We start from the raw sequence: 25346 nt of genomic DNA on the forward strand, positions 1-25346 counted from the left end.
CTTCCACCAAGGTGGACATGTAGAAGAGGTGGCTTTGCTCACATGTTTCAAGTCTTTGTCCCATATGAGAGAGAGAAATATTTTTTCCTTTTTTTCTTTTTCCTTGAGGCAAAACTAATGTGCTACAATCGTGAAGCACTTAGTTGTTCAAAGAAACAGGTATAACTACCTGCTGGCACTGATGTGCCTGCAGACAGCAGTATGGCATTTATTATAGTTAGAGATAAATGGCCTTAAAATCATCTGTGTGCTGTGTCAAAAAAACACCAAATACCATACACAACAAAATCAACATTCTCCAGCAGCTGATCAAAAGTAGCAAGCATCACTCATAACAACAGCTACCTGGGGTCAAATTCATTCTCCTCTGAGTGTCTTTTATGTCTGGCAATATGTGCATCACAACTTTATACAGCTTCCAAAAATAATTTGTTTAAAAGGTTCCTGGTTTATATTTGTTTCCTCATCTGTCATCCCAATAGATGAAATGAAACTTTATTTAAAGCCAGGCTTTGACTAGGAGACATAATGAGTGGGTTTTGTCACTTTATTAAAGCTCCATGTGTGCTGGAATTAATTATGTGCCTTTTGAAAAATACAGAGAACTCATTATTGTAGGACAATAACAACTTGATGGAGAACAGCAATAATATGGTGTGTGTCATCAGTCTGTTTTTCTACACAGCTGCTGAGCTGCAGTTTGCTATCCCAGCACTGTTTTTTTCATGCTGCAAGGCCAAAAGCTGCATTGATTTGTGGTTATTTGATAGCACTGCAAGTGTGAAACTCTTCGTTCTGCAAGGATATCCACTCCAGCATGCCTTTTCTAGTAGTAATGTAAGGGTGCTTGCAGTCTGTGGGCTTCACCACCTTCAGGAGATGCATTCTGCACCCTCCATGTGCGCTAGCCATGGTCACTTCATTCACACTGGAGATGGAGCATGAAACACACCTGGGTGTGCATGAACCAAATCACCATGAGGAGTGAACTTGTGAGTCCACCTAGTGAGGGTGCCACCTTAACACAGAGCATCTGATTGCCACCAGAAGATGCAGTGCTGCCCCTCAGCACCAGGCCACACTGTCCCCCTGCCACTGCTCCCTGTGCTGTTTTGCAGTCAGCTGGCTGCAAAGCTGCATCCCTGATGTCAGACCTTAATAATCCCTAATGAAAGAAATGCCTGCACTGGGAATAAAAAAACAATAAAATTAAAATCTTTAATGAGTCACAGCAACCCAGTGCTGGCACTGCTTTGCCAGGAGTCTGAGTCAGGCCAGGCACCAGCCACCAGCCCTTGGCCCTCCTCTCTAGCACAAGGACCAGATGTGTTCCCGGTGCTGCTGGGCCATGAAGGATGGGCAGAGCCGTGGTGTGGGCACCTGTGTTTGGTTTGCCTGCAGTTCAACAGAGCTGGGGCTTTGCTGACCCAGGTGCATCCTGCAGGGTAGGGGGGCTCAGTTCTGCTGCCTCCATCTCCTGCAGTACTCAGCAGCAAGTAACACGTTACTTCACATCAGCATGGTGAGACACCACCTCCCTCCGCACACAAATCACCAGACACAAAGAGTCAGCAACAAAGCTTTTAATTTTTATTAAAATAAACTGTAACTTTTCCATGTCCTTTGCTTCATTCCTATAAGGAATGGCTTAATATGAGAGTTTGCTAATGTAGGATTGGTTTTACAACATATGTATGCCGAGGCAAAAAAAAACAATCCAAACAACAGACCAGACAAATCCCATCTTCAATATATCAGGTTTTGTTCCCTTCCTGGTGGGTGGAGAATATGGAGGGTGACACTGCATGGCTTTAGTACAACAGGAGTGTAGGTACAAGAGACTGTTTGGTTCCATCTCCCTCTATTCCCTGATCACATCCCACCTGAAGGACCACTGAAGGACTCACACAGCATCCTGACTTGGACCAGCTACACAGCTCCTCCAGGGTGGGGGCTGGAAAGTTCATGCATGGGGCTGGCATCAATAAGCAAACATGCAGATGCCACCATATGAGTTATTTTCCCTTCAAATTGACTTAAATCCTTTGAGAAACAGGAAGAAGAGCCAGAGCACTTGTTATAATGACAGGATTGTCTTTTTCTTAGTAGGAGGGCAAAACCAAAAGGCTACTCCTAATGCAGAGCACAGCTGCTGCACTGCAGCTGGGGCCAGAGCCCACTGAAGGTGTCTTGCTGGCTTCACTGGATTTGTACTACTCCCCCACTCCTGTTTGCACACAACTGCACTCAGTGCAGCCACCACCACCGAGAAAGACTGTGCAGAGCTGGGAGTCACTGCTGGTTTAACATCACCCTCCCCTTCTTGAGCTACATGTAGTTCAGATTGGTTCAGTTGGCTGTTAAACACATTTCTCAATACATGAGAGATGGAAATAGTTAACAGAAAGTGGAGAAATGTCATAATTTGTAATGGTATTTTTTACATTCGTCTGTTAGCAAAGGAAAAATAATCAAGTTAACATTTAGTACCATTGTCAGGAAGATTTTTTGTATGTATATTTTTGTCATGGGACTAAGATATAAAGCTTAGGATGGTAAATATGCATTTCTACTAAATAATGCAAACTGTGCTCACACACAATTCAGAGCTGGCAGCTCCGGCTGCGCTGCCTCATCTGTAGAAGACAAAAGCAAGCCCCTGGTAAAGCTGAAGGGATGCTTCTGCCCTTCTCCTGCCCTCACCCCTTGGCTTGCCTGAGGTTTGTGTTCCTTGGTGGTGCTGCCAAAACAAATGTGCTGCGGGGTGTCGCAGCACGGGGAGCCCCTTGCCCAGCCCCTTGCACAGGGAGTGCCACTGAGCAGGGTGGGGAGGAGGTGGCACGCTGGTTGCTCTGCCATATGGCACCTGGCACAGGCTGTGCTTCACATTACATTCTGCTGGCTGGCTGTGTTCAATGGCTGCTCCTTGGGCGTACCCAAAAATACTTGCTCAATAGAAAAGCCCTAAGAAAAGCAATGGAGCAGAGCTGTACTTGGTAGAATTTATAGGGGTACCTTTCAGAGGTCCCTTAAGATCAGAAGTTGGTCTTTTAGAGAAACTTTGTGTGTGTCTGCCCCTCATTTATGCAGTTCATGGCATTCTTCTTGCAGAATTGATCTCCCTTGTCCACTGCTTCTTGTGCTGCTGACGTATGTCCTCAGCTGTTCAGGGTCAAGAACTTCTATTGGCTTACTGGTCCACTGAGGGCAGACCGTCCTGCTCACCAGCACGTGGTGGGAATGTGGCACTGAGCCCCCTTGTACTGTCACCACCTGGGATCTCAGTGTTCTCCTGCCTCTGGCGCACCTGCCTGCTGGCTACTCGCTGCTGCTGCTCCTTCAGCTCACTGTAGGAACGGGAAAAGGTATGAAAGATGGACGTGACCGGGAAAGCCATCAGCAAAATCCCACTCAAGATACTGCTCAGGGCTACCACCTGTCCGGGGATGCTACGAGGCACCATGTCCCCGTAGCCAACAGTTGTCATGGAGATCACAGCCCACCAGTAACTGGTGGGGACGCTGGTGAACTCCTGCTTGGCTCCCAGTTCGCTCTCCGCCAAGTACACCAACGGCGAGAAGAGGGCCATGGCGACGCAGAGGAAGAGCAGGAGCAGCCCGAACTCACGGGTGCAGCGGCGCACGGTGAGCCCCAGCGTCTGCAGCCCCAGCGAGTGCCGCGCCAGCCGCATCACGTACAGGATGCGCAGCGCCCGCAGGAAGCGCAGCACCAGCCCCACGCGCTCCAAGTACTTGTTCCCGGCTCCCCCGCCAGGCTTGCTGCTGTTTTTTGTGGAAACCACGTCCACAATGAGAGAGATGTAGAAAGGCAGAATGGCCAAGATGTCGATGATGTTGAGGGGGGTTTTCAGGAAAGCACACTTGTTTTCTGCCTGGATGGATCGCAGCAGGAACTCAAAGGAAAACCACGCCACACACACCGTCTCCAGCACAAAGATGTCATAGCACTTTTGTGAGCATTCACCCTGGGGAGAAGAGGAGCGGGAAACACATAAAAGAGGGAAGAAACATATTTAGCCAGGCAGAGAAACAAAGACAGTGTCAGTTCTTAGAGGAAAGCACCACATGAAATTGATACAAATTGCGATGTACCAAAGCAAAATCATGGCTGCTGAGAGGTACTAAAACCTGAGGCTACATGTTTAACTACAGGACAGGTCAACAATGCTCTGGAGTGTCCCAAAGCTGCTAAGAACTTGGTGTGATCTTATCAGGTGTTGGCCAGAGAGCCTACTGCTAAAAGGCCAGTGGCTCACACTTCAATTCTAACCAAGACTTTAACACCTTTTAAAAAGGATTAATACAAGATTCATGGAGTGTAATAAATGTGTGATCCTTCATTCCCTTCCTGATCAATAATAAATTGCGTAATAATGGCTCATAAACACCTACAGTATTTTAAGTGATATGCTTGGAGTTATCTATAATCTATTATTCACTAAATACAGTGCATATTTTATATTTCAGTGAACCTTTATTAACATACTACCCCTACAGCCAAAAGCTTAGATAAAGCACTGATAAATGTAGGTATTTCTAAAAGAAAAAATACCACAGGATAGAGTGGGGTATGGAGAGAGAAGTGTTTTCGTTTCTGCACCTGTAACAACTAGTGACCTTCCCCAAGCTTTCTTCCCCTGCTCTTCCCTGCAGGCTCACTTGGTGGCAAATAAAGAGAGCTCTGGCTCTTTAGTTATGATGCTTGTAAACAAACCAGCCTCAGTGCACTGGAAAGGCAATAAACAATAATGCTGGTGATGGCCACTCCTTGGTTGTTAATACTGTGGCAATTCTGTGCTGTATCACTCTTGGTACCTCCAGCTGAATAATAACTTCCCTACATAAATGGATTTTGATGTGGACAATTACAGGGCTAGTGCTGTTTTCTGTATAAATGCTTGGATATGGGGGCTTTGTGGGGAAGGCAAGTGTATACTTATTTAAGGGAAGTGTATATTTATTCAGTGTGCCAGTTTGAACAGTTGGTGAAACAGTTTGTTGTGAGGAGTCCATCCATGCTAGTGGGGTGTGTGACTCTCACTGGATACAACAGGAATTAGGTCCCAGTGCCCAACCTTGTTTTACTTGCTGATGCCAAATTATAGCAATAAAACATCAGCTGAGAATGGCGAGGCTGTGTCAGGCTGGTCCCCATTTCACCACTGGAGACGCTGAGAACCTGGCACATCTATTAGCAGTTCTGCCCACCTACTCAGCCACAAGAGTCTTTTGCTCCAGAGAGCCAAGGAAAATTTGAATGCACCACATCCTAACTTCATCCTTCTGGAAGTGTGTATGCACAGGCTTTTCCCTGTTTGGAAAGAAAGCATCAGAAGACTGATGAGGCTTTTGCCCTCTTCGCTAACTGCAGCCTTCCCCAAAATGTGGAGCAACTGGATATGTTTCAAAGGCTGCTGCACTGTCAGCAGTGAGAGCAGTGTCATCACATTGAATGCAAAGCCTTGGGTTACCTCAATGTGGTAACCAAAATGCTGAGGCACCCTGCACATGTTACACTTACGAGAAGACTGGGACAATAACTAAAGAGATGTCAACAAGAAAAACAGACGTGAAAAGGAATCCTCAGAGCCAGCATTTATGGTCCTTGTAGTAATCACAATAAAGGATTGTAATGTGTTGTGTTTATGGATTTTTGTTTTGTACTCCACTTTCAATTGGCACATGATGTACCTCCCACTGTTTCCCAGGGTGTCATGCTGATATGGAGAGAAAAATTACTTGTCCCATTGAAATTACTGTCAAGATTTTAAGCATGTTGCAGGGAGGAATGATAATCTCATTGTACCAGTATAGCAGCTCAGATAGCCTGTCTTTAAATTCCAAATTTTGATAGGTGTGAACACTAGAAGGAGATTAATTTATATCTGCCTCACCAAACTAATTTGGTCATAAGTAAGTATTTTTGTCACAATCATAATACATAGGATTAAGATTTTGTTTCTAGGAGCTTTCCTCCTATCACAGCATAATCATGCTGTCAGGCTCTCCTATCAAATACAGAATCAAGATGCTTTTACACCCCAACACAAATGTGGCTCTGTGAGCCAGAGACAAAGCTGGCTCTTTGTCTCTGACAAAGTCAGTGGAAGGACTCTGCCTCTAGCACTGTAACTTCTCTCCTGATGACCCAGAAACCAGCCCTCAGACCAATCCTGTCCCAGAGATCTGCTGCCTGGGAATCTCTCATCAGGATATGCTGGATCTCACACCTAAGGGCAATGGCTGGAGGTGATTTGCAGCTCTTCATCCTAACCTTGCACGTGTTTAAAAGCATCAGACTGAGGTGTTAGGATGACATCCCAGAGAAGAATAGCTATGGCTTGTGCAAAGCAAAAGCAAGAACAAGATAAGTACCCAAATGTGCAAATTTACTTTCTCTGACAGGTGCACCGTTATTTGGACCACCATCTATGGAAATTCAGATACACCTTGCCTTAAGAGCCCTATCTGGCAGGAATCTGATGTATATGTATTGACTTTTCATGCCACTAAAAGTTTTAAGAAAGTCAGTGATGACTTTGGAGAATTTAGCCTTAAAATAAACCTACCAAGTCACTAAGGTGATTAATAGCTAATTTGGCACCTAATTCCCCCAGCACTTTCTATTAGCTGCATATGGAAAGGAGACTCCGAAGTGCTTGTGTGTGTGAGTTTTGGTGCAGGACAAAAGAGGAGTGAAGACTGTTCCTCACTAATGGGCTACCAGGGAAGATGACTTTCAGAAGACTCTGTCTCCTCTCCCACACTCTGACATGTTTATCCTGTGTAGGGTTACAGACCTAAAGCATTGCTATTTATGCCTTCAATCTGCCTGCAGAACTACATCCAAAAGTGCAGGAGCAGCCTGGCAACCTTTGTTCAGCCAAGCTCAAGAAGCTTGGTGGAATGTGGAACTTGGATAATCCAACACTGCAGAACCAAGTTGCATCTTTGCCCATCAAGATAATGAGGAACTGAAATTTCCTCCATCCAGAGCCAGTGCTGGGCCTTGGCTTTTTTCTACTCTTCCCACTCTCCACAGCTGACAAATCATATGAAAGTCAGAATGTTTACTTTCAGTACAGTGGAGTGATAATGTTCTTCTACACAGGGTTCACTTCAACAGAATGAAACAATCCCCCGTTCCAGCTAATGCATAACTATCTCCATCAACTTGCTCAGTATCCTTATTAAAGTATCACAATCTGAACAAGCCAGGCTCTGTCCAAAGACTGTCATAAGAGTAAGAGGGTCTGAACATGCTTTTAGAAAACAGATCTGTGTGTCAAACAACCTGCCAGAGGTCTCTTTTTTCCAGTAATAAAATGTCTTCCTATCCCTAGGACCATCTTTCAATATCATCTAGGTGTGACCTATTATTATCCTCACATGTGATCAAAAACAGTAACACAGAACTGTATTTCATGCTCTTCGCATTTAATTTCTTTCAGTTGCAGCTGCTTTTCCTGCTGGATGGTTTTTCCTGTTTGACTACAGCATTCATTAAGAAAGGGAAAAAAAAGGCCATGTTTTTGCTTTCTAAAGCTACTAACTATATGTTCCAGTCTAACTGGATGCTGTAATTCTGCTTGGTTTTTTGAGGTTTTTCTGTTCAAGAAAACAAAGCAAAAATTCTCAGAAAGGCACACACACAGATGGAAAAATAATCAGGAATTAATCAGCCACTGGAACACAAAAAAAACCAAGTCCTAACAGAATACGGCATCCTGCTTAAAATAGGTCTTCATCAAATCTGTATGTTCTCAAAAAAGATTGTGCTATACCAACTTGTGGCCATAAACTTATTCATTAACACACTGCCTTTTACTTTTTATAAGCTAAACACCTCTCCCTCATACCAAGTAATGAAAAATCTTCACCCTGTAATCTAACAGATACATTTTTCTCACTACTTTTTCATATTTAGATTGATGAAATTGAGCTGCAGGGAAAACAGTTGTTCTTCACAAAGTGTGTATATTTATTTATTTATTTGTGTACATTTCTTTCTTTGAAACTGGGTCTTTTGTTTGTTTTTTTGGTTTGTTTTTTTTGAGGCAGAAATTTATTGAAATTTATGGGAAATTATTTGCAATTGCACAGGACTTGGGGGCTATACACTGATGTCAACACGGGGCACAAGGAAAGAAAGTGAGAAAGGCATCAGTGAGTAATTCTGTGCAGTCAAATTAAAGTGAGTCTCCTTCATTAGGATCTATAGAAATTTGCTGTCAAAAAGCCAACCACAGCATCTTTCTTCTGGAGAAATGTTTTCTTTGCCAAAATTTCCTTTGGCAAAAGGAAAATTACAGAAAGGAAAAACAGTGTCATTCGAGTTCAAATCCATCTGTATTCATTGTTCTGTATGGCCTGTCTAAAAGTTGAAAACATCTTTCAGAAACATTTTGGTTTGGCTTGCAGGGTCCATTTCACTTGTGCTTCCCTGTACTGAACGTCAGAAAAATTCTCCACTGTGTATTGTGTGACTTCTTGGCCCTGCCTTTGTCCTCTGGTCTCCTGAGAAGAAATTGTGACTCTTCCTTAGATTCTTGCAGGCTTTGACAACCATCTTCTAATCCCTCTGCATTAGAAGATGTCAAAAGCCAGATCACCTCTAACTCACCCAGTTCTTGTGTTGCTTTCCATGCACTTTTTTTTAAGGTCAGCAGCACCACAGCACTTTGAAGGAAGAAGTTTCAGTGCTGCCCACTTTGACTCTATAGTGAGATTTCCCTTACTGTCAAATCTGTATGTTAAGAAAAGAAGAAACCCCAACATGAGAGGCATTGCATACAAAAGTACTTACATAAGCTTGAAAATCATGACATTTCTAAAATGATATTTTTGTTCATGTCCACTTGCCCCTTGTTACTTGAGCCTTTGGGATCACACATTTCAAGTGTTTCTCTGTGCAGATCAGATCAAACTCTTTTTAAACAGCAATGTGGAACTTGAAATTCTGACACCCCCAAGATCTCGGCATCAGAGATCTGTGTTAAGAGACCTGCAGACAAAGAGACCTGCAGCCCTGAGACTGCTGACAAGTCTGCCTACAGTCCCCAGTCCAGAGGCTTAGGGTGTTCCTCCTGGATTTGGGTGGGAGGCTGAGCTGCCTGTTTCAATGAACATCTGCAGGGTGACTCAGAGGACAGACACTCCTCCACCACCAGCTGTTCTGCAGACCAACACATGGAGCCTTTTCTGGGCTTTGGAGAGACCCAGCTCCTGCTCCTGTGAGAGCAGGGTGGAAGCTTGCATCTGGCTCTGTCCCAGTGTGTGGGAGCACCTGGAGCACTGGGTGCTGGGTCATTTGCCCCCTCTTCTCATTGTGAAATGAACAAGCCTTTCCTGAGAAAAATTCCAGCAAAAGAGCAACATTCCCAGAAACATGCCTCACCAAGCAGACTCAAAGGTATTGCTCATGCTGGCACTTTCTGATGAAAGGCAATTTTCTGATGAAAAGTGATTTTCTGGTGAAAGCATCCAGGTAATTTTCACAGCAGGGGTAAGTGCACGACTCCTGCGACGTGACCTACCTTGGAAAGGCAGCATCCCACACCCTGCCCTGGGCTCAGGCAGCTCCCCTCGCTCTGACCACCCACAGACACAGCGACTGTAGCTCAGTGCCTCTGCCACTGACACCAGGGTCAGGCTGAACTCACAGTCAGCCTGCTCCGAATATTTCCTTGTGCTCCCGAGCAAAGATGATTCAGATAACTGCACAGTCTGTCCTTAAAGCTGGCTGGCTATGAAGTCAAAGTAACAGTTTCTGTTTTTAAAATCACCAAAGGGCAATGAAAGGGTCCTCTGCTTATTGCTATCCACACTTTGATCCCTAACTCGAGCTTAGTTCTTGTTTTATCTTCAGCCCAGCTGCCAGCAAAGGTAACCTGTGCCTTCCAAGGGGAGGGAGGGTTGTTGCTACCTTTGTGCAGCCCTGTTATGGACATAAGAGGACTCTTGTACAACTTGTCTTTGTTGAGGAGAAAGGGCAAGGAGGTGAGCAGGAGCTACACCTGCTTACCCGTCTGGATTTTCCTTGATCCTGAGACAGCACAGCTCCAAAATGCAACTTCTCAAAACCCCTCAGCCTGCCATTTGCATCCTGCCAGTGAAGCTGCAAATAAACATGGAATACCAACAGGAACAAGGGAGACGCCAAAAGACTATGGCAGCTGCTAGAAGGTAACTGCAGTGTGTGCTAAAATACCCAGCCAGAGTCTCACCAGCTTGTGGAATTGCATGCTGTGCTATTCACTTGCAGTCATGGAGCCAAGGGTTACTGAGATACCTGCGTGTGCCTTTCATCTGTCTCAAATTCCTCCTCTTGCCAGTAACAGCAAGGCCAGATGGCTGTATTTATGGAAATCTCAGAAAAGGGCCTGGGAGTCAGTGAGGGGGAAGAGAAGACCACGTGAGGACTTTATCAATGACTACTCTTGCAGACTAAAGAGACAGGAGACAGGGATGGCACTCCTGATCCAGGAGGCTGCAGAGGGAACCAGCTGTGTTTCCTTGGGTTACTCTGCCCAATCCACAAGCAGCTGCTGCTTTGGGCCATCTCAGTCCCAAACTGTACAACCAAAATTAGACACTGCAGGGCCTCGGGTTTCCAAGCCGTCAATACTGATCTCTGAGACCTGTTTAACTGACACCTTTTTCCCTGGAAATGCTACAGAGGTCTTAACAGCTGACTGCATGGATTTGGCATATACATCTGAATTGTGGAGAAAGACACAGACACAAGGGATTCAATCACCTACCTACCAGGCAAGACTTACTGTGATCCTAAGGCTTTCTTCCATTTCCCTGCCTCCTTCACCTTCTTCACATGCAGATACATTCTTTGGTCCACTATCCTGCCTCTTTTTGCCCCAGCAAAGTTGTTGAGAAGAATGGGAAGCAGGTAAGTAGTACTACAGATGCACAAAATGCCCTCTCATTAATATCTTCTGAACTAGCTCTCCTCATGCCTGCACCCGTTTTTAGCACACACTTCTCCAAAAGCAACAGTATTTGTTAGAGGGAAAAAAATGCTATCTGGCTCTGCTTTATGGAAAGCAACCAAAACCTAAAATCAGCAAGAAGCAGGAAACACAGAAAGAATAAAACAGACCATGAAATATCTATGAAACAGAACAACATCAGCTTGCCCGATTTTCAGATGCTTATCAGGAACAGCACAGCACCTCATCCAGGGAGGCCGGGGGAGGTGTCAAGACATCCAATGTCTTAAAGCTCCTCAGAGTCTGTGACTGTGGCTGGGAGCAGCTTAAGGAAACACTGTGAGCTCCATCAGCCAGCTGCTCCTATCTCCCACTGTGATCACCCCACACACCAGGCGTGAGGGGCTGTACTATAACATGAGGAGGAGTGATATACCCTGGGTATCATTCTCTGCAGATGTGGTCCAGGAGTGGCTGGGAAGGGCAACACCATCAGCTGAATAACTGCAGCCAGCAGGGGAAGGTAGGAGGGTGAAGGAAAGGGACCTTACAAGCTCAGCCTGTACTGGCTAAGAGCAAAGGGAACCCAGTGCTGGCCAGAGAAGAAACACCTACACCAGCTTTCAGGACCTGGACTCTAGAAGACACACGAGGCTCCAGAAAAGACCCCCTGCAAGAACAGGGAAGACCAGAGACCTTTAAGATGAAGCTTCTCAGTCTCAAGGGTTGGTGATGTGATGTAGCTCCCATGAGAAGAGGGGTCTGCACTCACCTCAAAGGACCCTTCCAAAGCCCTGCCTGCCCACAAGGATTGGCTGGCAAAGGAAATGATCTCTTGGTGCTGCTGGAGTTGGCTCTCGGGGTCTGAGATCCCCACCTGTCTGGTCCACAGCTTTTTGTCTGTGCATGAGTGTAAGACATAAGCAGGCTGTTACTAGTATTTAGAGAATTACAGCCTATATGTACAAGAATAGATTTACTGCCATTTGCTTGAACAAATATTCTAAATCAAAACACTACTTTCGTACCTGGGGTCTGCTTTGGCAATTTTACAACCATTCAGTGCCATTGGGACACTGTCTGAAGATGAGTAGCTACACAGGAAGACACAGCTGCAGGAGAACAAGGTATTGTATTTGAAACTCCTCAACTCCCACAGCATTCCAGGCAGGATTTTCACAGCCCATATGGCTTGCTTGTCTTTGCCCTGCAGCTGTCCCCTCTCTGGGAAACACCCGTGGGTGGCACAGGGGTCCAGGTGTGCCCAGGATTCCTGCACAGCCCGTTGTGCTTGGACCAGGCACAACCTGCCCAGCCTGGCCTCAGTGAGCAGCTCAGCACAGAGGATTTGTTTATCAGTCGCTGCCACCGACAGAGGCAGGAAGGTAGGAAAAAGAATGATGATTTCACCAAGCCAAGGTGTCCTCCAAAGAACAGTTTCAATTTAGAAACACCAGTGTTCTTAGTATTTCTGACTAAAATTACCTTGAATTTTCTATTTCCAGATTTCCAGAATGTTTTTCTTGGGTTTGACCCACTTTTTCACTGAAATTGAAAGCAAAAATCCCCAAGAGAATAATGAAGCACTAGGAGTGTCCTTGCTGACAAGTGTTCCCCTCTTCCCCTGGTTTTATGTTAATAGAAATCTTCCTCCTCAACCCCCTCTCTTTTCTAGCTCTGACAGAGGCATCAGAGCCTTGGAAGTTTACAATGCTTTTTTTAAAAAAATCCAATATCTGTAAATCTAAGCAAATGCTTGATCCTGAGCTTTCATCTGAAGAAGCCTCTTTACACTGCAACTTAGCAAATCTGATTTCTGAGGAACTGTATTTCCTATCCTAGTGCTCTGAAAACAAGACAGACTCAGCTGCCACTTGGAAAAGCTTGAGCAATGGTACTTGGCACTTGCAGCACACCTGCTCCTCACAGACAGGGCAGGATTGCAGAAATAAAGATGAGGGCTATCTCCCTTAAACCAAAACAGCATAAAACTGCAGAATCAGAGCAGGGCTGGGTTCATGCCAAGGGCATTTGGGTGCAGTTTGAAGTTTCCCCAGGGAATGGGAACACCTTCACACCCCTCCAAAAGAACCAGCCCAAGGGAGAGAGGGCTGTGTGACAAAGCAGTGGCATTCCCAACGCTTTCACACCCACCTAATACCTGGGAAAAGGTGATGTGGTGGCACCTGGCTGTGCTCACAGATACCCACAGATAGCCACTGCCTAGAACTGTGGTCTTCCTAAACCCAGCATCCTCTTTCCATCTTCTCCTCAAGTTTGTCCCACACTATAAAAGAACCTCACTCTTGTTCTCCCTCTCTCTCTCTCACTTACTAATTATGTTAAAAGATCAACTTGTTCTTAATAGCATTTTAAAGTATTTCCCTTCTTATTTACTCCACTTTCTCCCTTCTTTCAGTCATTTTTTGAAGCTCTTCTCCTCCTGCCTCCCACTCACTGCTAGCTTTGTTTTACTGACCCATATTAATTTTACTGTAGATTAATTTCACCCTGTAACCTGCTGTAACATCTGGGGGTGTCTGTTTTTTTTCCCTTGGAGGAAAGGAGGACGGAGTCAAGCTTACTGTTTTCCTCTGACATTTTTTTTCCAGACTCCCCCCTTCAGTCTCCTATTATCCTCTTATCTGAGAGCAAGGGAAGGATTTGCGTGTGTTGCCTGTGGGAAGATTTGCCTTCCTGCTGGTAGCAGCTCAGGCACAGCTGGCAGTGAGCTCCTGCAGTGCCCTTGCACTGAAATTCTCTAAGCTGTGATGCATTTTTACAAGGTGGATGTGACCATGGTGAAACCACACACGCTTTCATATTCTCTCTTTCTGCTCCAGGCAACAGTAAAAGCAGTGCTTTCTGTGACAGCAGTGCAGCATACAAGGGCTTACCTCAAAACACCCAACATTTCTATTGTGTATGAAGGAGATGAGCTGCAGACTGGGAGAAAAATCTCTGCAGCGTCTGCTCACAGACAGAGCAGGGACTTTTTGGGACAGTGTTGCAATTTCTCATGTCACAATCTCTACCCAGTGTACCAGGTGCCAAGTTCCCAGCACAGCTCAGGATCTATTGGATGACTGGGACCTTCACACTCTTCTCTGTATTTCCTATTTGAATCCAGTCTCAGGAAATGAGGTGGGGCAGAGGGAAAGGAATTGTTATGGAAGGGTGAGGGTAGAGTGAGTGAATGGCCAGAGGGATGGGCTGGCACATGTCCTGGTGAACAGCCTGTTTGGGTTGTGGCTAAGCCCCACCAGTACGTGTCCCAGCACCTGTGGCATCTCCTACAAACACAGTCAGTGCTGGACAAGACACCTGGGTTAGGATGCTGCCATCATGGGACCAGACTCATGCCACGTCACTCTTCAGAGAGCTTCCAGGCTTCTGAGCTTTTTCTGGCTGCCCTTGCCTTTAATCACAATTATGAACTGTCACTGCTCATTTAATCTTACTGATGCCTTCAGGTCTGAATATTCACGAGGGCCAAGGAAGTCCCAGACAGGTAGAAGATGTAGAGCATCCTTGCTGGCACCTCCTGCACCAGCGAGCCAGGGACAGGATGGCAATGGCTCACCACCCTGGAAGGGCAGAAGAGGCTCTTGAGCTGATCCCCTGTGGAGCAGAGGATCTTGCCAAGTGGCTCATGAATCATATGCATGGCTTCAGCTGACCTGAGTTGCAGTGTTTAGAAGGGCTGACAGATTGTACTTAAAAACTCAGTGAGATGCACGCAGGAGTGTCTAGATAAATGGTTTCCATTGTTAATTACCCACACTGTAACATACTTTAATTCAGACCATGAGTTTGCCCAGCTGCAGCTTTCAGTTATTTCAGTTCTCTGTTGCCCACAGACGTTCTCCTATAATGATTCCCTCTGCATTAAAGCACTTCAAGTGTCTCACTATAAAGCAGAACTTTTAGGTTTTAAACAATTTTTAAAACTTTTTTTTCAACTTGCCTGCTAAATGGATATCAATCTGGACACAGTATCTCAAGCCTCACTTGATGTCTTACATTGGTTTTCTGCTATTATGAGATCTAAGAGAATTTTTTTAAACAATAAGGAGGCCAATTTTTGAAAAATGCCTTTTTATTAAGGAAGAATGTTGTGTGGCACTAATTCAAATGTCTTACCTACATCAGAAGTTACTTTCTTCTAAAAACTTTATAACCTCCAAAATTATATTTGATTGAGTGCTGTTCTACAGAGACTAGATCAAAATGTGACTGATTGTACTCAGTACCATGTTTTTGATGTTTTTATTTGGAACTAATATCATGCTTACTGTTAGAAAACCCAAAAGCTTAGTTTATAAGTTTAGTTTAAAAGCTAAAGTATAAGTATAGTTAAAAGCTTATAGTTTTCTCTTGGTCCTTTCTCAAGCTTTTGTTTAAAAACTGCAAAAAATCTTATAACCATATTTTTTTCCATCTGTATATCACTCAATTTGTCTTGATTATAAATGTCTCCATGGACACTGCAAAAACCCCCAGTTTTAAAAACTTTTACATTTCATCTCCATTGCCACACTCTAGGCAATGAAAATGTAAGCATTTATAATGTTGAATAATTTAATGCAATTCTTCTAAGTGCCGTACACATGAATCAGCTCATTACCTCAGCCTAGCTATATGAGGTGCAACCAAATGTAAATCTGCCTGCTTTCTTTCATTCCAAACCTCCAGAACTGATAGCAACGTATCCCGGAGCTCTGAAATGAAATTTCCAGATTATATTTTCATTTCAAATAAATGAAAGAGATCTCTCTTTCAGAACACTGGGACAGTACTCAATAAGCCCACAGCGCCCAAGCTCTCCTGCAAAAGGCAGTGGAGCAATCTATGGAATACAGAAGCTGTGCTGTACCCCCAGGATATTAGGCTGTGATGAGTAGCTGTAGTAATTCTACAAACATGTCTGAAGGCCAAGAGACTATTATTGTGAGATTGCTTCAGAGACTCCCTGGATGATTTACCTGGAACTTTGGAGAATAAACCCACTGCTAGGGATAGATACTTCCGGTGGTGGAACCAGAAAGATATTAAAAGAAATTAAACATGGAGCATATTTTGCTGGGTGAGCCACACTGCACCAAATATATACCAGTTAACAGTGTGACAAAGTTACCAATGCTTTAATGCTTTTATGAAATAGATTTAGCTGTTTAATTATTTATCACTAATGTTACATTGCAGCATATTTATATAATATTTAAAAGAAGACCTAAGTTTGCTATTTATTCATGAGAAGATATCCTGCAGATGGAAAGAGTTCATTGGCACAGAATAAAGTTATTAACAAGTCAAATTTTATCTTAGTCAACTCTTGCCTTGTTCCCAAGCAGAGTGGAGAAATACTCTCCATTTTTATACTTCTAAGCCTAAAACAATGCAGAGAATCTCAGGTGGCTCCCAAAGTCTATACAGTAACCTGCTGTCCTCAAAATCTTCCAGGGCAGCTCCTTGACCCATAAGGATTTCTCCCTTTGGGAAAAGCAACCCAAGAGCAAGTGTTGCAGGGAGATCCAGGGATGGGAAGAGCCAGGCATGGAGAGCTCAGGTAGTGACTTGGCTTAGAGGGGGAATTTTGAGCAGGAGGTCTGCAGCAGGCTCACCAAGGACTCTGTCACACAGTGCTGTGTCCCCACTCCCAATCTAAGGGCAACTGTTAGAGAAAGAAAATACAGCAATCCTTCTAACCCTCCTGATAAAATGGAGGATGATTTTCTTACTGAGACCATGGTTCCTTCATCTGCTCTTGAAGCAGCTGCCATGATGGAACAACCAGGTATGTCTGCTAAAGTTTAGAGAGCTTCAATTAAGCAGGAAGGCTGGATTTTTTGTTTGTTTGTTTGTTTTTTGTTTTTTTTTTTTTTTTGTTTTGCTTTTTTTTTTTCTTTCCAGGGCTTGGACAACTGCAGAAAATAATTTCTTTTTTTTTTTTTTCCAAGAAGAGCAAGCAAGCCAAGGAGAAAAAACGGTGAGAACTCTCCAAATGTAGTCATGACTAAATACAGCCAGTGGCTATCCAGCACTCTGTCCACACACAGCCAGTAGCAAGAACAACCAACCATTCCTTCAAAGGTTTTCTATTCATTAGCAGCCTAAGGCAGCCTTGCAAAGGGGAAGGACTGTCTGATAAAACAGCTGGAAAAGCTGGCACATAGTGTACTATATGACCAGGGGTTTTGCAGGCAGCAGGGGTCCCAGGCAGTGTCTGGCAGAGCTGGTGCAGAGGGCAGCGAGCTGTGCAGCAGCGATGCTGGGGACTCCCAGTACTCAATGTGTCTCCTCAGTGTGTGAATAAAGCAATCCTGAACTCAGCCAAATAAACTGATACTGAGATATGCTCCATATAACAGCTGGATTTGGACAGGAGGGAATTAGATTCAGATCCACAAAGCAAAAGCAAATAAATGTATTCTTTTACATTAGGGACTGTGCCATTCAGATGGCTCACAGACAGTTCTCAGGAAAATGATCAAAGGACATGATCACCATTTCTTGATATTTGCAAAGAACATTTTGCCATTGGTCTAACATTTACAAATTCCGTGGGAGCCAGATAGAAGATGCACCCTGTGCAGAAATCCCCACATAACTTGACATCTAAGGTTTAGATGGAGCAGTGCAGAGATTCTCAGCTCCATGATTTTAATGCTGTCTGTGTGACACACAGAAGCAACATCACTTACTAAAACCAAACCCCATCACCTCCCACTGCTCTCAGACAATCCTGAGCTGTCTGAAAGACAACTTGCCTAACAAATGTCTCTGACCATCAGAGAGGAGTTGGGAGACCACGCTAGGATGACTCAGACTTGAGTACTTTGCAGTTACTCCTCAGTTTGGATTCAGCATGAACTAACTTGGTCTCACTTGCAAAAATAATTTCCTTGCCTAGAAACATATCTTGCAGGTGAGGTATGAGAAAGGTGCCCATATTGCTGAACAGCAGGTAGATGTAGTTTTATTTCTGTTATTATGATGGCCATAGACATTGTGTGTTTAAGATGTTTTGTCCCACAGCATTCTCAGTCTAAATGCAGGACTACACAGAACAGGTGATGAAACTACATCAGGCCAGTTGAGAACTTCAACAAGAAAGCAAACATTTGCTTATTGCTGATAACTGAAACTGTGAGTAAAGGGTGCTCTCAAAGCTTGTAATTTGGAGTGTGTGTTACCATTTTGATTTACGTACTATCTGAGGAGAAAACCTACTTTGGTTTATGAAAGGAAAAAGAAAAGAAACACCTTACTTTTAGTTAAAATACAGCTTTGCAGTGCTTTGAGTCCTACATCCCTTAAGCAAGGACATGTGAATGTTAAACTGAATATGAGTCTCATGCACCTACAGGAACTTCCTTGTGCATGATGTAGAAAATGCAGGTGACCATTGCTACTGAGTCATTTGGTCTTTCCCTGGCCTCCAGCCAGCTGTGGCCAGAGGAGTCTGGAGCAGAAACAAAATGCAAATTAGCAATACAGGGTACAAGTACAGTAGATCAGTTCAGATGCCAAAACTGGTGATACTGTTACAGATTATGATTTTTGCATTTCAACAGCAGAGCTGAGAGTGGTATAACAAATTCTCAGATGATCCCCAGGGAAATTAGTTAGACCAATTCCCCAAGATTCTTTTTATAGAAAGTCACCCTCAGTGCCTATACACTATAAATAGTTATCTGTAAACTAGCAGGGAGGTATTTTTTTATTTTAATATATGTTTTTTGTTGACTGTGCTGCAATTTCTAGAACAGTTTATTCCACAATGAAAGTAAAAGCACAAGCTGCAATTTTATGAATACCTTCATCCATGAAAACAAACCATCTATGCATCACGTGTAGCTCTAAGTTGAAATTAAGGTCTCAGAATCACATGCAGAACGACAACTGAACAGTCAGGAAAGAGATAAATTCATAAAAAAGAGCTCCCCAGTAATTCCAGAGTCTCAAGAAGGGTGTCATCTCAGGACAGCAAGCACCACTGGACTTTGTCCAGCATGTCTGTATCTCTCTTGCACTGAGGAGCCCAGCACTGGACACTGCTCCAGCTGTGGCTCCCGAGTGCTGAGTTGAGGAGAAGAATCTCCTCCCTTGATGTGCTGGCAGCACTTTGCCTGATGCAGCCCAGGATACTGGTACCTTTCTCTGCAGCGAGGGCACAGTGCTGGCTCATGGTCAGTTTGGTGCCCACCAGGATCCCCAGGTCCTTTTCTATCAATCTCCTTTCCATCTGGGTGGCCCCCACCCAACACGTACTGCTGCGTGGGGCTGCTCCTCACCAGGAATGCAGGACTCTGCATTTCTCCTTGCTGAGGTACACAGGCTTGCTGAGCCTGTTTCTCCAGTCTGCTAAGGCCATTCAGGACAGCAGTACAACTGTCTGACCTATCAGTCACTTGTCCAAAGTTTGTGCCATCAGCAAACTCACTGCAGGTACACTCTGCTTCATCCTCCAGGCACTAACAAAGAGGTCGAGCAGGACTGGACCCAGTATAAACCCCTAGGGCACACTGTTACTCACTGGCCTCCAACTGGATGCTGTGCCACTGACCACCATGCTCAGGGCATGGTCACTAAGTTTTCAGTCAACCTCACTGCCTGCTCATTCAGCCTCTTACAGACAGTTTGTCTATGAAAAGCTATTGAGAATCATTATACAAGACTCTCTTAACCTTGTCTGAGATTACTTTTGTGTGTACCTTTGTGAAATGAAACCTTTAGTCACAAGATTGTTTAAAATGCACATTCACAATTTACCTATTCCCCATCCTCAACATTATGGAAGTTGAAGCACAGTGTGTAAATTGAGCTTCGAAGGTTAAATAGTTTTTACTTCTTTACGAGCTATTATTAACTTCATTATTTATAAGTCTCTTTGTTGTAATGTTCTTCAGCTAAAGGTTATTGAACTGCAACTTCCTATCACAGCATCTTTAATTAGGCTGGCTTTTCCCAACACGTCACGAAGCACGGTGAAGAATGAACCCTCTGATCTGCTTCTCCTGTTTTGCATTGTGCTGCTACACATGCACTGAGCTCAGGGGTCTCAGGCCTACAAATGCTTCTTTGGATCAGGACAGAATGTTTGATATTATTCTCTAAGTTCCACCTTTTATTCTGTGATGACAAAGGATGCTGTCTAACAGAAACGAGATTTGTCTTCAGATAGAAATGGTTGATATTTCTGTTTTCACCGAGGAAAAAATAAAGAGTCTAGTATGATGGCCATCTGGCTTTCAGCTGAATTTCTCTGAATGTCTTTTGGTTTAGCTCTTACTGTCTTTAAAGCTTTTGCTGTAATGTATCCTCAACTGGTTTCAGACTTCTCTGATGTATTAGCTGTTTTCTTTGAGTCACTCGATGCCTGCCATTTGTTTAGAGAGGTGAGTAGTTCACTTAAAGGTAGCATATGCCTAAAATGCCTTGAGCATACTCTGAGTCTCTGGCTACTTTTATATCTTTGAGACAGCTTTGTGGTGGTCTTGAAAGAGCCTGGTGCCTGAGGGCTCCTGCTATGATTTTGTCTCAGCAGATTTTGCCTTTAGAGGAGACCTTTCACCATTAAATCTAAATTTTGCATTGAAATCTCCCATTCTGAAAATTTTGAAATATAAAGTTTATCAGTCTTGTTACTTCACGCAGAAGAACCTGACTTTGTTTGTTTACTTCACATACTTGAAGTGTCCCTTTCCTGAAATTTCTAGGAGCTTTTATACACATTACTGGATTGGTGGATTTTATTTAATTTAATTGGTAAATAAAAGCTAAATGAGAAAAATATTGATTGAATATATATCCTACTTTTTTAAAAAAGTACCTCAGGATCCGATTCTGTTGACTCTACTGACAATTGTGCAGCATCTGAAGTACACAATACTACTTCCAAAAAAAGAGAAATGAATCAAGGTGACCTTTAGTAAGAACAAATATCTACAGTACAGGGGAGCATGAGCCTGCCCACTCTTGTTGAACCACCAGGGACTGCTGCTGCCATCCAGAACACCTGGAGCAGCTAATAAACTTAACAAAATGTATGACTGAGTCTTCTGCTCTACTTTAAAAGAGATAGGCAGGCATCTAAAATAATTTCTTCACCCACCTGGCAATTACTTCTAACTTTCCAGGTCCCACACCAACATCCTGTGTGAGGTCATTTACACCTCTGCAGGACACCACTGGGTGTAACAGCTGGTCCATTCAAATGGCATTAAAGGATCAGGGTATGGAAAATTGCTCCCCAGCACGGTTTTTTTCGTGACTGGCTTCTCAGTCTTTCCCTGAAGCAATAACAGGATAGATAGATGGCACATAAAGCTCTTGTTTTCTGTAGTAATGCCAGCTCAAGGAAAAGGCCACTGTTTGCTAGCCAGAGCACCTATGACAGTCCTGACACAGAACCATAACAACAGCAATACCAAAACCAGAAAGCCTGGAAGATGTGCACACTGAGTATAGTGTGCCTTTAAAAGAGTATTTACTATTTATTTGTTCCTTAGTCAGGAGGGATCCACATCCTTTTCCTGCTTGTTAGGAGACTGCAAAGCCAAACCAAAGAGCTATCCCTGGGCACAAATTTTAATCTAGATGCTGGGGATACAGCTCAATATGATTACCATGAATCTGAATTCACGTGAGCACTCTTGTCTCCACACCTGTTACTTGCAGAGCTGCTTTGGTTTGCTAAGCCATACAGGGAGTGAGTACAGGCAGGGAGTCTGCAGCCACGGTCCCAGACTCTTACAGGTGATTCCAAGAGGGCAGATGACTATTCCTTGCCTGCCAGAAGTGATCCTTCACCAGCCCCCTATGCAAGAGAGCCACCTTTGTCTCAAACAAAATAACCATTTCCAGTCTGTGCAGAGAACTTCCTTGTGCAAAGCGCAGAATGAAGATTATTTACAGGAGCTTTGTGCTTTTAGAATTTAAGGGCACAGAATAATGTTGGGTAATTTATTCTGATCTTCTCAATATTCCAAGAATTTCGCCTTTGTAACTTGATCTGCAATTGATGCTTTTCTTTTGACTGGAGTAGAGTCTGTTTAACTGAAGGCTAAACAAAAGGGTACCGAGCTTTTAAGTGAAAATGTCTAGAGGCACAAAATCCACTAATTCTCTTCCTAATTTGTCCCAGTAATGAATCAACTTGGTATTAAATAGTGTCGTATAATTGCCCATATGAATTTTTAAGGATTCGGCTTTTATCCATACATCATCCCCCTGCTTAATTTAAAGGTCTTTTAGATGATACAGTTCTTCTCCCCTCATAAAAAACCCACTTATGTACTTAATCCACTCACCTTCCTTCCAATAATTTAAGTCAACTGAAATGTTCAAGTTTCTTATTGTATGGCATTTTCTACAGGTGTCTTAGATTTACAGGTTTTTAGACCTCTTCCAATTTTTCAAAACACAATAAAAATATGAATGTGAGAACTGACTGCCGTGTTCTAGTGTCAGTCTCACCAACAGCATATGCAGGTACAAAACATCTTCTAGCTTCTTAATAATACTCCCCACCTTAGGTATTCAAGCATGGCATATACCCTTCTGACTTTATGCTGCAATAGGAATTTAGGGTTGCTTGTACCCTAAATATTATTTAGAGCCTCATTCTGGGAACCAGAGTCCCTGCTTTTACATGAGCAAGCCTGTATTCATCTTTATTGCACAATTTTGCATTTGACTGTGAAAATGTGCTCCTTCTAATGGTTCCAGCTTACCAAGGAATCCAGGCTTCTCTCATATGCTTGCTCTATCCTCATTATTACGCTGCTCCACCCAAAAAAAACCATTATTAGCCTAATATTATGAGTCCCTATTTATGTTCAAACAACTAGTAAAAACATAAGGTTTCTAACCTCTCATAATTCTTAAAGCAACTTTTCAGCTCTCACATAAACCTGTGAACAATGAAACACTAAATACATCTTCAGTTTTCGACAGTAAAATATCCCCTGTGCTTAGAATTCAGGATACTGGAGCCCTGATGATTAATTACATCCGTAAAAGGCATGTGTTTTGGAAAAGATATATTAAAAAACATTATTAGGACAACATAGTATTAACTAGCACCCAGTACCACCATCCTCAAATTTTAAATCAGAAAAAGCCCTTAAAATAAAGATCTGATAATAAATCATATATCACTCAACATACCAAATGTTTTATCATTTTTCCTGGCTGCTCCTGAATGAGTCTGACTCCAAACTACCTACCTGAGATGTAATCTGCGCAGACCTGGCAAGCAAAGGGTGGGTTTAACTGTACACAGGGTGCTCAGTCAGATGCAGGGCTCTCTCTGAAGCAGCTGGATCCATTTTCCATCAGCATGCATTTTACTTTCAAGGTGACATAACAGCTAATGCCCCCGGTCTGGGGATGATCACCCTGTTTTCTGCTGCTGGCAGTGGGGCACAAGCCATCCAGCCCCTGGGTGACAGCACAGGGTAAGAGATGCTTCCAGGAGAGCTCAGCCTTCAGCTGAGAGGCAGCACTTCATGGGCTGAAGTACTGTCTTAGCAGCTGAAGTTCACAACCACATTTAATGACCACGAGGCTGGGAAATAAGCCCAAACATTTAGTGTCAAGCTTGGACTTGGGTAAAACTAGAGAGGGCATGAATTCTTCAAAACGTTCCCACCCCCAACTCCTCAGGTTGCATTTCAGCAGGTATGTGAAGAAAATGTCAGTGTCCTCCTCTACCATTTTTCAGATGAGCTCTCACTGGCCTACATACAATTAATCCTAGGGAAGTGAACTGCTTGCACAAAAAAGGGACTAAACCCTTAGGAAATTTGATGAACTAAAGAATAAACAAAATATCTGTAAGACTTGATTTCCAAGGGCATGAATCATCCACGGCTTACACTTGAGAATACTAAGCAGGTCTGAAAATTGGGACAATTGCTCTGTTTCTGCTGTTAAGTTGCTGCCTCAGCTTCCCTGGCCTTTATATCACCCTATAGCATCAAAATACTTTAGATGTGGTTTTTACACTGGTGCACTGAGAGTTCATTCAAATTGTTAAAGTACCTTAAGGGAAAATTGATCTCTTAGCTCTAAACCTAACCTCAAAACATTAAATCACAAGAAAGGCTGGTTTTTATCCCCAGAGTAGCTAGTTTGCATCTGGTTAGACATGTCAGAAAACAAATCTGTTGGGTAAGGCAATCTGCTGGTCTGAACTGGCTAAGCTGGGCTGGCAGGGCAGAGTTTGGCCCAATCTTGCCTCAGTTTTAAGTGACATAATGCTTTCTGTGCTCTACCCAGCCAGCCCTCCACATCATATATGCTGAACACAATCTGCTGGAGTGATTTTGCCTGTCACCTTTCCTGAGGAGACAGCAATACAAAACATGCTCTATCCCAAAGAAAAGCTGCACTTACCCGATCCTCTTGTTCTCTGACATCTGGCATGGTGCTGATGCAGAGGCTGACAGCAGTGATGGCAACAAAAGAGATTGAAATACAAGCAAAGATCTTTCCTGGGATCCCTGAGTGGGGGTTCTCCACCATGTCCCTGAGCTTTTGCATGCACAAACTCAGTCGGCTGCTGTCCTGGAAGGCACACTGCGTGGCTTCATTAAATACCATCTCCCTTTCAAACAGCCTGGCCTCAGCTGCCTCTTCCTCTTTCTGTCGCAATCTCTTTTTACAGCACCACTCCAGGTGGTCTTCTTCTATCCCCCAGTACACAAGCTCCTCCTGGAACGAAAGAGCGCACATCTCCCTGAGAAGCCTCAGCTTCCCAGCTGTCAGGAATGTCATGATCGTTCTGAAGGCACTAGGATTACGGTCAAAAAAAAATTCATTGCAGCTAACATCATAATCATCACAGATGTCCATGATCTCATCATAATTGTTGCACGATTTTAGCTTCCCAAGCCTGGTCAAGGGGCAATTCTCCAAGGTGGTCCAGGGAATTTTGTACTTAATACCACCTACATTGATGATCACAAACCTGGACCGGTCATCCAAGCGGGCTAAGCAGCACAGGTCCTCTCCAGGATGCAGAAGTTTGGCCTTTTTGTAGAAGAATCCTTTCTTGGTTTGCACTTCACAGAGGTTTTCCAAGTTGTTGAAGGAGCGGGAGCTGAACTCAGGATCTGCATTCCCAGTGAGCAGTGCCATTTTGTGGTGCATCTGTTGAGTCCATAGGGAGGCTGAGGCTACTCAAACAAAAGCATCTGGAGCTTGACCAGAAAATCTATCTGTAAAACAGAATTTTAGCAAGATTTTTTTTTTTACATGAAAAGTGGGGCACTCTTAAATTATAGCAATCCCATCCACTCCCTCCCTCTATGGCATTCTCTATGGCATTCCTTTTCCCCCCATTATTTTAGGATTATCTTTGCTTGATAGT

At 43.7% G+C, this 25346-nt stretch overlaps 1 protein-coding gene across 1 annotated transcript; it reads right to left on the reverse strand.

Annotated features, from left to right (window-relative positions):
• Window positions 1-3190: 3190 nt before the first annotated feature.
• Window positions 3191-25126, reverse strand: KCNG2 (potassium voltage-gated channel modifier subfamily G member 2). Its single transcript, XM_062498589.1, has 2 exons — window positions 24371-25126; window positions 3191-3985 (listed from the first exon to the last, which is right to left on the reverse strand). Exons 1-2 carry the CDS (start codon window positions 25124-25126, stop codon window positions 3191-3193), a joined length of 1551 nt encoding a protein of 516 aa, XP_062354573.1.
• Between the last annotated feature and the right edge of the window lie 220 nt (window positions 25127-25346).

The sequence above is a fragment of the Cinclus cinclus genome, chromosome 1 (genome assembly GCF_963662255.1).
Source record: "Cinclus cinclus chromosome 1, bCinCin1.1, whole genome shotgun sequence".
NCBI classification, from domain to species: Eukaryota; Metazoa; Chordata; class Aves; order Passeriformes; family Cinclidae; genus Cinclus; species Cinclus cinclus.